This window comes from Cordyceps militaris, assembly GCF_000225605.1.
Source record: "Cordyceps militaris CM01 unplaced genomic scaffold CCM_S00003, whole genome shotgun sequence".
NCBI lineage: Eukaryota > Fungi > Ascomycota > Sordariomycetes > Hypocreales > Cordycipitaceae > Cordyceps > Cordyceps militaris.
The window spans coordinates 4,167,904-4,181,859 of NW_006271971.1; the positions used below are offsets into that span (position 1 = coordinate 4,167,904).

The 13,956-nt window shown below is 56.7% G+C and overlaps 5 protein-coding genes across 5 annotated transcripts; 2 read left to right on the plus strand and 3 right to left on the minus strand.

The window, feature by feature from the left end:
* Window positions 1-755: 755 nt before the first annotated feature.
* CCM_04929 (mitochondrial NADH kinase POS5, putative) lies at window positions 756-2,219 on the minus strand (the record flags this gene model as incomplete). Its single annotated transcript, XM_006670075.1, has 1 exon — window positions 756-2,219. One exon carries the CDS (start codon window positions 2,217-2,219, stop codon window positions 756-758), a length of 1,464 nt encoding a protein of 487 aa, XP_006670138.1.
* Window positions 2,220-2,681: 462 nt separating this feature from the next.
* CCM_04930 (para-nitrobenzyl esterase) lies at window positions 2,682-4,040 on the minus strand (the record flags this gene model as incomplete). Its single annotated transcript, XM_006670076.1, has 1 exon — window positions 2,682-4,040. The coding sequence occupies one exon, from the start codon at window positions 4,038-4,040 to the stop codon at window positions 2,682-2,684; it is 1,359 nt and encodes a 452-aa protein (XP_006670139.1).
* Window positions 4,041-4,676: 636 nt separating this feature from the next.
* Window positions 4,677-5,492, plus strand: CCM_04931 (Phospholipase/carboxylesterase; the record flags this gene model as incomplete). Its single annotated transcript, XM_006670077.1, has 1 exon — window positions 4,677-5,492. One exon carries the CDS (start codon window positions 4,677-4,679, stop codon window positions 5,490-5,492), a length of 816 nt encoding a protein of 271 aa, XP_006670140.1.
* Window positions 5,493-6,214: 722 nt separating this feature from the next.
* On the plus strand, window positions 6,215-8,611 carry CCM_04932 (OPT peptide transporter Mtd1; the record flags this gene model as incomplete). Its single annotated transcript, XM_006670078.1, has 4 exons — window positions 6,215-6,389; window positions 6,449-6,616; window positions 6,682-7,025; window positions 7,121-8,611. 4 exons carry the CDS (start codon window positions 6,215-6,217, stop codon window positions 8,609-8,611), a joined length of 2,178 nt encoding a protein of 725 aa, XP_006670141.1.
* A 570-nt stretch (window positions 8,612-9,181) lies between these two features.
* Window positions 9,182-12,589, minus strand: CCM_04933 (uncharacterized protein; the record flags this gene model as incomplete). Its single annotated transcript, XM_006670079.1, has 4 exons — window positions 9,182-9,379; window positions 9,434-10,243; window positions 10,292-11,914; window positions 11,963-12,589. 4 exons carry the CDS (start codon window positions 12,587-12,589, stop codon window positions 9,182-9,184), a joined length of 3,258 nt encoding a protein of 1,085 aa, XP_006670142.1.
* Between the last annotated feature and the right edge of the window lie 1,367 nt (window positions 12,590-13,956).

Sequence of the window (13,956 nt, forward strand, 5' to 3'; positions counted from 1 at the left end):
ACCCGGCGGAGCCCGTCCCCGCCTCGGCCGACGCGCTGCACGTGCTCCACATGCGGCTCGCCGGCACGTCGTACAAGTGGGCGCTCAACAGCACGCAGCTGGAGCCGGACAGGATCGAGCCGCGCGAGCCGCCGCTGCTGTTCGGCTCGCCGGAGCGGCACGCCCGCGACAACGTGACGCTGGCCACGCGCAACGGCACCTGGGTCGACCTGGTGCTGCTGGCGTCCGTGTTTCCGATGCCGCCGCACCCGGTGCACAAGCACGGGAACAAAATGTACAGGATCGGCGCTGGCAACGGCCCGTTCAAGTGGGCGTCGGTCGACGAGGCCGTCAAGGAGGTCCCGGGCCAGTTTAACCTCGTGAACCCGCCGCGGCGGGACACGTTTACGACAATGGTGGCGAGAAAGGATCAGAGTTGGATCGTGGTGCGCTATCATGTCGCGAGCCCGGGCGCCTGGCTGCTGCACTGCCATATTAGCAACCATATGATGGGTGGCATGGTTATGGTGCTGCTGGACGGTGTGGATGCGTGGCCGAAAGTACCAGATGAATATCTCAATTATCGTTAAGTGTGTATATAGAGATTCTCCCATCTCAATTTTGAATACATGTGTTTTGAAAACTCCTTTTGCGTAACGGTGAAAACACAATTGCCTACCATGATATACAGCGTAACAAATGTTCAAGTAGCAGTTCGGGGTATCTATCCATTAGTAACCAATCCTAGCCAGTCTTGCCAGCATGCACTACCCTGTTCAGTCCGACATGTCATCCATCGCGGGGTCTCTGCCAAAGGGATGATTAAATTTGAGCAGCCCATTAAGACCGCCCACCCAGGGATCATCCTCCTCGCTGCGGATGACGCAGGGCACGCCGCCGTGCCACTCCTCGCCGGGCCCGGCGCGGCCGACAAACTCGCCCTCGACGCGAATCTCGGTGCCCGGGAGGACGCCGCAGCAGCGCTTGCCGTCGATGCTGAGGTCCAGCTCGCGGCCGCGGTTGCGCGAGCTCATGCGCAGGACGACCTTTGTGTCGAGGGGCAGGACGAGCGAGCGGAAGCTCAGGCTGCAGGGGCTGATGGGGGTGATGAGGAGCGACTTGACGAGCGGGTGGACAATGGGCCCGCCGGCGCTCAGGCTGTAGGCGGTGGAGCCGGTGGGCGTGCTGATGAGGATGCCGTCGGCCGTGGTCTCGGTCAGGAAGTGGCCGTTTTGGTAAATGTCGATGATGGCGAGCTGCGGGTGGGAGCCGCGGTGGACCGAGATCTCGTTGATGGCGCGCAGCGACGGCGACGGCTCCTTGGACTCGGCAATGGTCGACCGGCCCTGGCTGGAGAGCGAGTCGGACACCTGGTGGTTGATGCTGCGGCCGGCGCGGTCGTAGATGTCGGCCTTGATGCGGTGGCGCAGCAGGACGCGCGACGCGCGCTGGTGGCCGAGGCACTTGCCCTTCATGCGCTCCCAGCCCTCGTGGCGGACGGCGCCGCGCGTGGTGAGGTTCCTGTTCTCGCCCTGCTGCAGGTAGTCGGCCTCGCGGGCCTCGGGCACGTCGCTGCCGCTCATGTACATTTGGCGCCAGGCCTTCTTGTAGTCGGCGAAGCTCCACTCGCCGAGGAAGCCGAGGGTGCCCATGCTGAAGGAGACAATGGGGGGCACGGAGCCGTGCAGCTTGTAGAGGCTGGCGGCGCGCAGCACGGTGCCGTCGCCGCCAAACGTGGCGACGACGTCGACCTTGTCGGCAATGTTGGACCGGTGGTCGGCGACAAACACCGCGAAGCCGAGGTGCTTCTGGATGGCGTCGGCCACGCGCGGCTCCACGACAATATGCACGTCGGGGTACTCGCTGCGAATGTGCCGCGCAAAGAGGATGACGGACTCGGTCACGTCGGGCGCGTACAGCTTCTGCACCAGCAGCAGGTTGCGCGGCGGCCGCGGCCAGTTGAGCACGAGCAGCGACGAGCCCGGCTTGGCGCTCTGCAGGTACCGCGGGTGCGTCCGGTCGGGCAGCTCGGCGATGCTGCGGCTCGTGGGGGGCGCCGTCGAGGCGAGCGCGCGTGTGGTGGAGAGGTGTCGGGGGTGGGCGGAGGACGGTCGGGAGCAGACTGCCGGCGCGGCGACGGCGGCGGTGATGCCGCTGGGGCCGCGGCAGGTCGGCGCAGGGATGCGGCGGCAGAGATGTCGGGCGTGCGCCGCGCCTCGGACGGCAGCAATGCGGACCATGGTGAGTTAGACGAGGTCGAGGCCAGGCATCGCTTGGTTGCGCGACACAGAGGCAGTTTGGCTGAGGCGCGGTTGTGAGGTCTTGGTGGATTGTCTGGAGGCTCCCAAGTGCGACAACTCTCGATATTATACAATGGGCGGATTCAAAGTGGTTGCGAATAAAGTTGTTTCGTGGGGACAAACACTCGACAGCAAAGAAAAAAAATACGAAACCGAGATGGCAGGCTGGCAGTGGAGCCTGGTTTACAGCGATATCGCAGGGCTGCTAGCGGCTGGTGGGGGATGCTGTTGGCGGATTTCTCGAGGTTCATTTCGATTCATATACTCATTATTCGTACCACATTTAAGTATTCAAGCTTTCAATTCTCACCCGTATTATTCTTGCTCTTGAGTTGAGTGGCTAGTGGTTCTCCCCCTCCATCACGCCTCTCAGGTGCAACCACTGGAGTTGTCGATGCTCTCCTAGACGGGTGATGGCACAGCATTGCGCTCAGATACGCCCATCCAACCCTGGAATCGTTCATCAATCGTGAACCTACTTTGGCCTACGTCCTCACAACAGGCAAAAGCGACCCAAAGCCGCTTGACTGCCGCCCCAACATTATTCACCAACTCTTGTGCATTTCCCCCCTCGAGCATCGGCGCATTCTTCCACGCGTCCCAGCCACCCAGGAGAAAAGGGACCTCGAGAGTATGCGTGGCTCCAAACGGGCTTCCGTCCGGCGCAGCCACGAGCTCGTAGAACCAAGGATTGCCACCCGCGGCGCGCGCTTGCTCCCACAGCTTATCCGAGTCGTCCTGGAACCACGACTTGCTGATAAAGTCGACGACACTTGTCGTAAGAGCTGGCTGTAAGTCGGGACTCATGCCGCCAAACAAGCCTTGGAATGCGACGCCCTCGTCACGGCAGTAACCGACAAATATCGGGATTCGCTCCAGGGCGCGCTGCACACGAGCGTCGAATTCCGCTTTGCTGCTGGGAAGCGGCGCATGTCCTAGCATGGGCGCAAACGGCAATCCCAAGGCCGTAAAGCCACGTGCCTCTATCGCCAGCTTCTTCTGCACCTCAAAGAGCTCCTCCAGTGGCATGTCAGCCGGGTTCTGTCCAAGCGAAGCTTTCGCGGTCCTTTCCAGTGCTGTGTCCATGGAGCGTCGATCCATGTGCCGAACACCCAGAGGTGTGCTCATCAGAATCGCGCGCTGGAACAAGCCCTCAGCCCCATCGGCGGCAAAGAGGCAGTAGATGGAGTCTCCTCCGGCCGAGCTGCCGGAAAGAGTCAGCTTTTCGGCATCGCCACCAAAGCTACTGATGTTGTCGCGAATCCAGCGCAGGGCGGCCATTTGATCGAGCAACCCCAGATTGGCCGGCGCCACGCCTTCCACTGGCTGATAGCCCAGGATGCCGAGCCGGTATGTGATGCTGACGTGGACGACACCAGCAGCCGCCAACTCGACACCGCTGTAGACATCGAGATCACCACCGCCCGACGTATATCCTCCTCCGTGAATGAAGACGACGACGGGCAGCAACGCTGTCATGTCCTCCCTCCAAGGCGCACATATGCTGACATGCAGACAGTCTTCATCCATGGCGTGCCCGGCGGTGATGTTGCCATTGAGATCCTCGAGGCGGGAGGGCAGCTGAGGGCATATCGATGCCGGCCTTGTACAATCAGCGATGCCCGTCCATGGCTGGACAGATTGCGGGGCTTGGAAACGGGCAGCCTGAGCATATCGGACGCCACGGGCGCGAATAATGTCGCCGTGCTTCAAGGCGCAAATGGCGCCGTCTCGAAGCTGAATCTCAACCATCGATAGCATGGCCGAGCAGAAGGGTCTTCAAGTGCCAACGAAGAAGCGTTTGATCCGGACGAATCGAGCACGTCAAAGTAATACGAGAGCAAGATCCAGCTTGGTTAGCACTCGCATTTGGCGAGTTTGTGGAGAAATCGGAAAGCTGTTTACTTAGTACGTGTTAGCGCCGATGCCACAGATCATGCATCGGTTCTCGATCCACATAGCCGAATGTATACGTTGCATTCTTAATTATTGGGTTGCAATAGTGCCCCCGTTGTTGAGTACGGGACTATTCTCGTTGCTGTCTGACCCAAGCCACGGCCTAAAGGCATAAGAGCTGATCATGGTGAAGAACAGCGCCGTCGCTTCTGGACGCAAAATTCGGTGCGCCAGTTGAGAGTCACGTCAGCAAAATCTGTACCTGTGGAATATCACACAAATGACATGTTATGTCGACGTGTGCGAGGTAGCAGAAGTTGTGCGCACTCACACACTTGCTATTTTGCCCTATAATAAATAATACTTTACTGAATTTTGTACTGAATTATGCCTTTCCATGTATGCTGATGTAATCGAGCCTTAACAAATCCCACCAGAGATTACCCTGGATCCATAAATCTACTGGAATTTCGGATTCTGACTCAACACTGCTCTGCTCAAATGGAGTCCGTCGACAAACACGTCCGCGGTCCTACACAGGACCACACGCATACATGCACCGTCATATTCCTGCACGGTCGCGATAGCGAGGCGAAACAGTTCGCTGACGAGCTGTTCGAAAGTGAAGCCAGCGTCGACCTGGCCGCCGCGGCCAACTGTCACGACCGCACCCTGCCTGGGATGCTCGGTACTGTGCGCTGGGTTTTCCCGGCCGCGCCGTTGCTGCGCTCGCAGCGATTTGGGGAGAGCCTGTCTCAGTGGTTCGACATGTGGTCTGTCGAGGAGCCCGAGATGAAGAGCGAGCTTCAACGCGACGACCTGGTCCACAGCATTCAGAGGGTGCTCGCCGTAATCGAGGAAGAAGAGAAGCTGGTTCCAAGGAATAAAATCTTTCTCTGTGGAATTAGCCAGGGGTTTGCGACTGCGATATCGCTTCTGCTTGCCGAAGGCCAGGGCGGCTTTGCAGGGCTCATCGGGTTATGCAGCTGGCTACCTTTCTCATCCCAAATCGAAGCCAAGATGACTGAGCATCCGCCCAACGCGTCTATTTTCACTTGCCTGCAAACTCTATATCGCTCCGAGGAGAACCAGTCCATTCTGGATGCGGTACCCAATAAAATCAGGGCCACTCCAGTGCTTCTGGGGCATGCTGCCGACGATGCTGTCGTCCCCATGGAAAATGCTCGACGCATGAATCAAATTCTGTCGGCTCTTGGACTCAATGTGGAGTGGCATGAGTATGAGGATGGGGGGCATTGGATCAATGAGCCTCAGGGCGTCGACGACATCGTTTCATTTATCCAGGCAAACGTGTAGTAGCTCAGCCAACTACTGTATGGGACAGCAGGCTGCTAGAGCACGTGAACGATGAACAAATTATTACACTCCTGACTGTTCTGCATTACCAATTTGTCCAATATTCTGCCATGACACCATTCTTCGCTGCTCTTCGCGATGCTACCTTGAACACCAACAACCATCCGAAAGTGGAGAGAACGAATCCACGCCTCACATCTTGGCAGCGGGTATAACCGCCCTTTTGCAACGTCGGAGCCGCAGATACATCAGCTGGGAAATATAAATAGGAACTTTTGCACGCAAAGTCTCCGACACTAAGCGACGACAAGTGCCTTCTGCCAAAAACGTGGTTCGGAAGCAATACCCGAGGACCACCATCGTCATCTGTCTCAGCGATGGCAACATCGCCCAGCCCCGATTATCGCCCCCCTCTGTGCTGTGCCGTATTCCCGTCGCCACAAGGCGAGCCAATGCCAAGCATCCTGGTACCAAATGCAATATCAGAACTGGTCAGGAATCACGAGAGCCAATAAACAACCGTGGCAAGGTTACATGGCGCGGGTCGTGCTATGTAGCTAGTTTGCAGAAGTTCGTCTGGCGGGGTAAATTCGGGATACCGAAAAAGGCACGACGGATATTTAAAAGCACGACGAGCGCCCGCCAGCTACTGAAGCTGCAGGACACAGGACCGACTTGCCTAAGCAGACTACAAATTCCGGACGCATCAATTGCTTGGAGACATGGCAAGCGAAAAGGCGCCTGTCGACGTATCAGCCCAGCTTGAGCCCGCCGACAAGCGGCAGACGAGCCTGGACGGAAGGACAACGGAAAGCCCAAAGGTCCCAGGCAAAGACGACGATGCAGCATCAACGGAGACGGCCGAGCGGGTCCAGGGACACCCCATTATTCGAAATGGTAAAGACGAATCTCGGAGGTCCAACGTGTACTTAGTAGGAACTGACATACATGGGCAGGCGAGGACGTCTCCAAATACCTAGTCTCGGATCGCGACGACGGCGATCCAGCACTGACGTTCCGCTCCATCTTCCCGGGCACCATCTTCACCGCCCTCTCCAGCGTCATCACCATGCTCTACGTCTTCAAGCCGACGCAGATGCAAGTCTCGGCCGTCTTCCTCCAACGTACGCCCCTTCCCCTCCCCCCCGGCGACTCACCTTTTGACTAACACATCCCCCGACAAACCCAGTCCTCGTCTTTCTCTTTGGCGAGGCCTGGGCCTACGGCACGCCCAGCCCGTCCCGCTTCTCCAGCAAGCCGGTACAGGCGACCCTGCGCTTCCTCAACTCTGGCCAGGCGTTTGGCATCAAGGAGCACGTCGTGGCCTCGCTCATCGCGTCGTCGGGCAACAACGGGCTGTCGGGCGTCGAGATCTACGCCGTCGAGCGGCTCTTCTACGACCGGGCCGTGGCGGCGAGCACGGCCGTGCTCGCCACCTTTTCCATCTCGCTCTGCGGCTTCGTGCTCGCCGGCGTGCTGCGGCCGCTCATCGTGTACCCGGCCGAGATGGTCTACTGGTCCACGCTGCCGCAGGTCGTGCTCTTCCAGAACCTGCACTTTGACCGCGCCGCCAACCGCGCCCGCCTCGCCAATTTTGCTGGGCCCTCGGGCTCGCCGCCGTCTGGGAGGTCTTCCCCGCGTACATGGTCACCTGGTTCGGCGGGCTGTCCGTCTTCTGCCTCGCGTCCTTGGGCGCGCCCGCGGCGACGCGCACCGCGTTTGGCCGCATCTTTGGCGGCGCCTCGTCCAACGAGGGGCTCGGCCTGCTCAACTTTAGCCTCGACTGGCAGTACATCCAGAGCACGTACCTGTCGCTGCCGCTCAAGCAGCAGCTCAACAGCTGGATCGGCTACGCCATCTGGTACCTCGTCGTGCCGCTGCTCTTCTACAAGAACGTGTGGGATGCCCAAAAGTTCCCCTTCATGTCCACGTCGCTCTTCTCCAGCAACGGCTCGCGCTTCGTCACCACGTCCGTCCTCAACGCGCACGGCACCATTGACTACGACAAGCTCGCCCGCGTCGGCGTCCCGCAGCTCACGTCCACCACCGCCTGGGGCTACCTCACGGCCAGCCTCGCCATGGGCGCGCTCATCACCCACGTCGTCCTCTTCTACGGCAAGGGCATGGTCCAGGCGTGGAAGCAGGCCAGCGCGCGCACGCAGCCAGACGTGCACTACCAAAAGATGCTCCGGTACAAGGAGGTGCCCATGTGGTGGTATCTCGTGCTCTTCGCCCTCACCTTTGTCGCCGGCCTGGTCGTCAACATCAGGGGCGACACCACGCTCCCCGTCTGGGGCTACATCATCTCGCTGCTCCTCGGCGCCGTCATCGCGCCCTTTTCGTGCATCCTCTACGGCCTGTACGGCACGGGCATCGGCACCAACCAAATCTCCAAAATGGTCGCCGGCGCCGTGCACCCCGGCCGGCCGCTCGCCAACCTCTACTTTGCCAGCTGGTCGCACCAGGTGATCCTGCTCGCCGTCAACCTCGCCAACTGGCTCAAGGTCGGCCAGTACACCAAGGTGCCGCACCGCGTCATGTTCTTCACGCAGATATACGGCACGCTGCTCGGCGCCGGCCTCAACTACGCCGTCATGACCTCCATCGTCACCTCCCAGCGCGCCGTCCTCCTCGACCCGCTCGGGACCAACGTCTGGAGCGGCTCCGCCATGCAGAGCCTCAACGCGCAGGCCATCACCTGGGCGCTGGCGACGGAGATGTACGGCCGCCACGGGAGGTACTTCATCGTCCCGCTCGGGCTGCTCATCGGCGCCGCGTTTCCCGTCGCCCACTGGGCGCTCTGCAGGGCGTACCCGCGCATCCGCAAGTGGCCCATTAACACCACCTTTATCCTGCAGTACATGGGCACCACCTACTACGGCAACACGTCCTGGCTGTGGTCGTCGTTTGCGGTGGGCGCGTTTTCGCAGCTGTGGCTCCGCCGTCGCTATCCGCGCATCTACAACGAGTACAACTATCTCATCGGCGCCGCGCTGGATGGTGGCTCCCAGATTGTCATTTTCATCTTGTCGTTTGCAGTGTTTGGAGCAAGTGGCCAATCCCACCCGTTCCCGACTTGGTGGGGGAACCCCGAAGGCAATCCGGACCACTGCATATAGTTGGTTTTCAGGAAACACTATTGAACCTAATGATAGCGTGGAAGTGACTTCTAACTGAGTTGACTTACTTGAACTTGATAATACATAACCAATAATCTTCTTACTATAAAATTGATGCATAACTACAAATGTTCAATCTCCTCGCGCAATTCGTTGACAGCAGTGTGAATAGCTGCTGTAAATATGGCGTAGACATGGCTTTCAACAAAATAATCAAGACTACCGCAGAATCAGTAAGTCTTTTTAATGTTTTAAAATGCAATATCAATTAGCGTTCCATCAATTATAATATATCCTTTCCTTTTACTTTTAATAATTTCCTTGGGTATTTATTAACTACAAAAACTAAGGTCAAGTCCAAAGTAGCTACTTTCGAATACATTTCTTTCTTCTTCACCTAAATGCTAGAAATCCTAGCCAGGAACATATTCGCCTAGTGTCCAAACTACGTACGGAATTGTCCTCGTACCTTAACCAGTGCTTCCTTCGATTAACACAGATTAACACAGGCTTTTGCCCACAATGCATCCAACCGACAAACACACGGATCATCATTAATGAAGAGTCAGATTATCCCACGAGCTTCAGCTGTTTTCTTGGGCTGTTCTTTGCTCTTTCCATCGGACGCCGTGACTCCAGTTCCACAAGCGATGCCTGGGCATCTTGCAGCCCCGATCGAGGGTTGGTATCTCCCGGTTGAGGCAGTTTCTGAGATGGCGTTGATGAAATATACACTGGTCCGTTGGTCTCTAGTATGCTATTGGTTGACTGGAATTCGTCAGTACTACTAGCAAAAATCCACACAGATCAGAATTTACTTACTCTGGTTCCTGGCAAAATCCTCCTCATAAACGCCTTTCCGCGCGACGGATCAACCCACAGCATAACGGCCGTTTCTTCCGAGGCCAGCGTCATGAAGGATAGTGCCAGCGCGCAGCTCTTCGAGGTCAGCTCGCGCGACGTTGCTCTCCGACGAACATCAATGGGCTTTGCGTTGAGATTCGACACAAGATACAGGTGGCCCTTGTCGTTGACCAAGGCCAACTCTCGACCAGAGGCGGAGAATGCGGCGCCTTTTATCCGGTTGCCCAGCTTTCCGTGACTGCTGCTTGATGAAGCTTTGACTTCTGTTCGGTGGCCGTCGTTTTGTTGAATTAGGACTGGGGTTCCAGACTGCGTCCATGTGGTGACGCAGAGCAGCCCTTCCTCGGCACCTTGTTGCGATCGCATCATCACAGCGGATATTCCATTGTCCTCAGACTCGTGCATGGGTACAGGATACCGGCACCCAGTGAGTTCTTCGAAAGAATTAAATGGGAAGCACCACAGGTATATTTGCACGACGCCCTTGGCACTGCGTGTGCTGGCGACAAGGCTGAGGCCGTCTTGGGAGAATGCAAGCGTGTCGACAGAGGCACAATTTTTGCACGCGCTGTGAAGCTTGGAGTGTAAGTAGTCTTCCCGTGGTTGTTCCGATGTTGCAGTTTTGAAGAATCGCACGAGGCTATTTTCGAACCCGACCGCAACATAGTTCTCCTGTCGATCGATCGCGATACTTTTGCACCACGGAACTGATGGAACTCGATATTCAGTTACTGTTGGCATTGTTTGAGTGAGATCCATTATTCGTAGCTACCACTATCAGTGAAAAATTCGCCGTACAGGGACATGGAGACTTACCGTTAGTCTTTGCTCACGGCTGCCAATCACATATGCTACATAGCGTCTGCCGACGGTTGCCAAGATGCATGTGCTCTCTGTTGTAATAGTGCGAATCTGACTGGGAGGCGTTGTACCAAGATCCCAAACGTGTATCGTCGATTGGCTCCAGAGTAGCCCGTACGCCGAATTCTGCGACAATGCAACGTGCACAGCAGCAGCGGCCTTTGTCTTCGCAGCCGTCTTCAGTACTGAACCAAGAAGTCCTATGAGCGGGATCTCCTCCATAGGTTGCTCATCTACTTGGTTGGATGAGGAGCTCGATTCCCCAGAAACCGTGGGTAGCGGTCGTTTTGCTGATGCGAACGGGATAGGTACTCTCCATCGTTGGCGCGCCTTGTCGGGGCTTTGTGGTGGATTCTGGGTTGCAGGAGTTGTTTTTGGTGGCTCCCTGCTACTCGGTTTGCCCGATGAGATGGTGTCAATTGAAAAGTACGACACGCCTGCCACTGAACTGCTGCCTTGCTGCGAGTGGCTCTCGCCTGGGCCGATTTCAGCTGACATGTCTCGTCTCGGGGGATCGGCAGCGATCCAAGGTCTAATATGGGCTAGAAGTGAGTTCTCCTTCTTCGAGATGGAATATGAGGGCCCTAATGAATTGTTGCTGGATTGGTCCATCATCGACGGTGCGGTCTCTTTGGCTACAGACGGGGGCTGCGGCGGCAGATTGTCCGGGTCGAGCGTTATCGGAACGTTTCCGCCCAAACCGGTGGTAAAACTGCTATAGCTAAATATATCGTGGGGCTCGGTGTCCGGAGAAGCGAACTGGAAACTGTTGGACATGTGGCGCTCGACGTTGACAGAGTCAGCATTGACCTGGAGTGGGCTTAGCAGCTCCCACACCTTTCTGGCCAAGGGAAGTTCGCGCGCAAAAGTGTAATCTTCATCACATGTAACACAGGGTGATGGCTCTGATAGCCGAATCTGTTGTAGGGTGGTGGATTCCAGCTCGGAAGATGTTAGCATTTGCCGAGGATGGCCCCAAGTCATACGTACAGCAGTATTGATTCCATTGGCTCGAAGTTGTGCACCGCCAACTGTATGACTGTTGGGGCAGTTCAGCACGTATTGAGACGGACTTTGCAATCCTACAGAGCTTGCATCGGGATCATCTTGTATTTGTATGCTTCTAGTGATCCTAGAAATGATGGATGCCGTCTCCCTATCGCTGGATCGCTGGATAACCTGCCTCTGGGTCAGCTTTTCCGAGAGCTCATCCAGCGCTTCAGCTATATATTCGCCTCTTCTGGGCTCGTCGAAACTGAGAGTCGATAAATCCGGTGTGTCCCATAAAGTTAGGCGGAACCAGGCATTGAATGACGCTACGACGTCGACCTTGGAGAATTGGCAGGGTATTTGTAGATTCTGGAGAGCTGCGAAGACAGCATTTCGGGATTCCAGCGCATCTTGTTGGAGCTGTCCGCCGCACGTCGCGGATTTAGAGGCGCATTGCAATGAAGCGCCAATGATGTAGAGGGAAACGTCTCGCAGTGCCAGAAATTGTGATATCCAGCTGGTGGAAGCAGTATCTGCTGGAACCAGCTCCAAAATAGATGGCGGCAGCAAACATGGATTGAGCGGATACTATAATAGTTAGAAATTCCATAGGTCAGAGTTTAGTAGAATACGAACCAGCTCAGCAGTGAGATTTGGAGTTGTCTGCTGCATCTTTGGCGGTAGACAGACTGAATGAGCATCCTCATGGAGACGCCCACTAACCTCCTTGCACATGGCAAGTAGGAATGACTTTGGACCAGGATAGGCATCAAATATCTGTTCCAATAATCGATGAATTCTGGAAAATCTGGCTCGGCGATCTTTGGGACGCTGGAGAGGGGGTGATCTTGGATGGAGTTGCAGAACGCGGAGGGCTCCCAGTAGAAACTCGGCGAGGTACTCGTCTCGCAGCGCCGTGGCTTCCCAGAGACTATCACGACCCTCGACTATGGTCTGCAGAACCAACTCGACAGTGCGAGCAGCAACCTCCCAACTGACTAGGAATCCTAGAAACGGGCCAGGCTGCACTTGTCGAGATGGTATGGTGAGACGTTGTATGTAGAAGATGGCATCAAGCTGAACCAGAAGATTGATGATGACGGTTTGATATCTTGTCTTTTCTCCACTCGCCAGGTAGAGTTTCTCGAGCGAGAATCGTCCCAGCAGCTCGAGGATGATGTCATCTGCATCGCTGCGCAGCGCAAGCTGCCTCCAGATGGCGGTGCGCCTGGTGAAGCAGGAAGACGGTACGGACGACGCCATGGCTGCAGACAAGATAGAGAGAGTCGCGGGATTTGGGCGCTGGAATCTGAAAGAAACTGGGCAAAACTAAATCTCCAGACGCGACAAAATTCTTCTGCCCTTCTTGATCAACCCTAGATTCCGGTTCCAGAGTGGCGCAGCGGGTGAGAGGCGGACAAGGACAAACGGCGATCGGGCGAGCGCTGGGGGCGGCGCGGGCGGTGCCTGCAGAGGCGTCTGGGGGCGGGGTTTTAGTGGTTTTGTGCCTTTCTTCAGTGGATGCAGTGGGTGTAGTGGACTCGGTCGGGCTCAGCTCAGTGGACGGCCGCTGGCGCTGGGCTGGTAAATTTCTCAACGGCAAGGGGACCAAGTCTGGCCTCAGCTTCAGCCTCGCAAACAAACACGTTGTGTTGTGATGGTGACAGCAGGAGGCAGGCATCCATGGTCCATCGGCCGCGCAGGAAACTTCTATCCGCTCTGGGGTGACCGAGCGACTGCTCTTTACCCCTCTTTCACGTCGTACACGCCAACCAGTGGCCCCCAAGCCCAAGCCAAGCGTCCGGCTTCACCGAGCGGCAAGCAGTCAAGACAGGTATCGAGGTATTGCGGCACGGCTCACAGCGCCCCGTTCCACCGATCAAATACCTACGTATACCACCGGAAGCTGCAGATGGTGCCCACTGCGAGCCAATCTTGGCGCACCAAGCTCCGGAGCAACATCTTCAAACAGGCATCGTGTGGCCTAGGTCGCGGATGAGGCGGCGTCCAGGCCCTGCCATCGGCGACTTCGTCTCCACGGATACTGGTGATGCTGGTGCGTCGTGCTGCAGCCATGTTGAATAAGGAAGCTGCTCAAGGTTAAAAGCTAGAGCCACTGCTACCACTGCGGCCCGCATGGTGCCCCCATCCGTCTCGTGTGCCATGACCGCCTTCGACTGGTGCAGAGATTAGGCTAGACCGATATGCCGGCATGTCTGGGCTCATTTCCGCCACCATGCAAGGCCTTATTGTCAGCCGCACCAAGCAAAATATGCCCTATCTCGCCGAGTATGAAGCCAAGCCTTCTTGTATTTCCCTCGTCGTCGTCTTTCGCCAACGCTAATTCAAATCCAGTAACATTCTGATCCCAATTCTGGCCTTGACTCCTTCGCCGTGAACCATACATCAGAGGCTTGTTTGGCTGGGACGCCTTGCCTGCTTCATCGAGGCTGTGTGCCTAACCATCTCAGCTCGCCGATCGTAGGGCTACCTATGTCGACGCTGTCAATTGTTGCCTCGACCCCTTGAGCGCCAAGGGGCTACCTTCGACCATCCATTCTCTTGCATTCGTCTATCCGTACCCTTTGTCGTTTGCAAAGATTCAGTTTAAGTTAAGTTACGACCAAGTT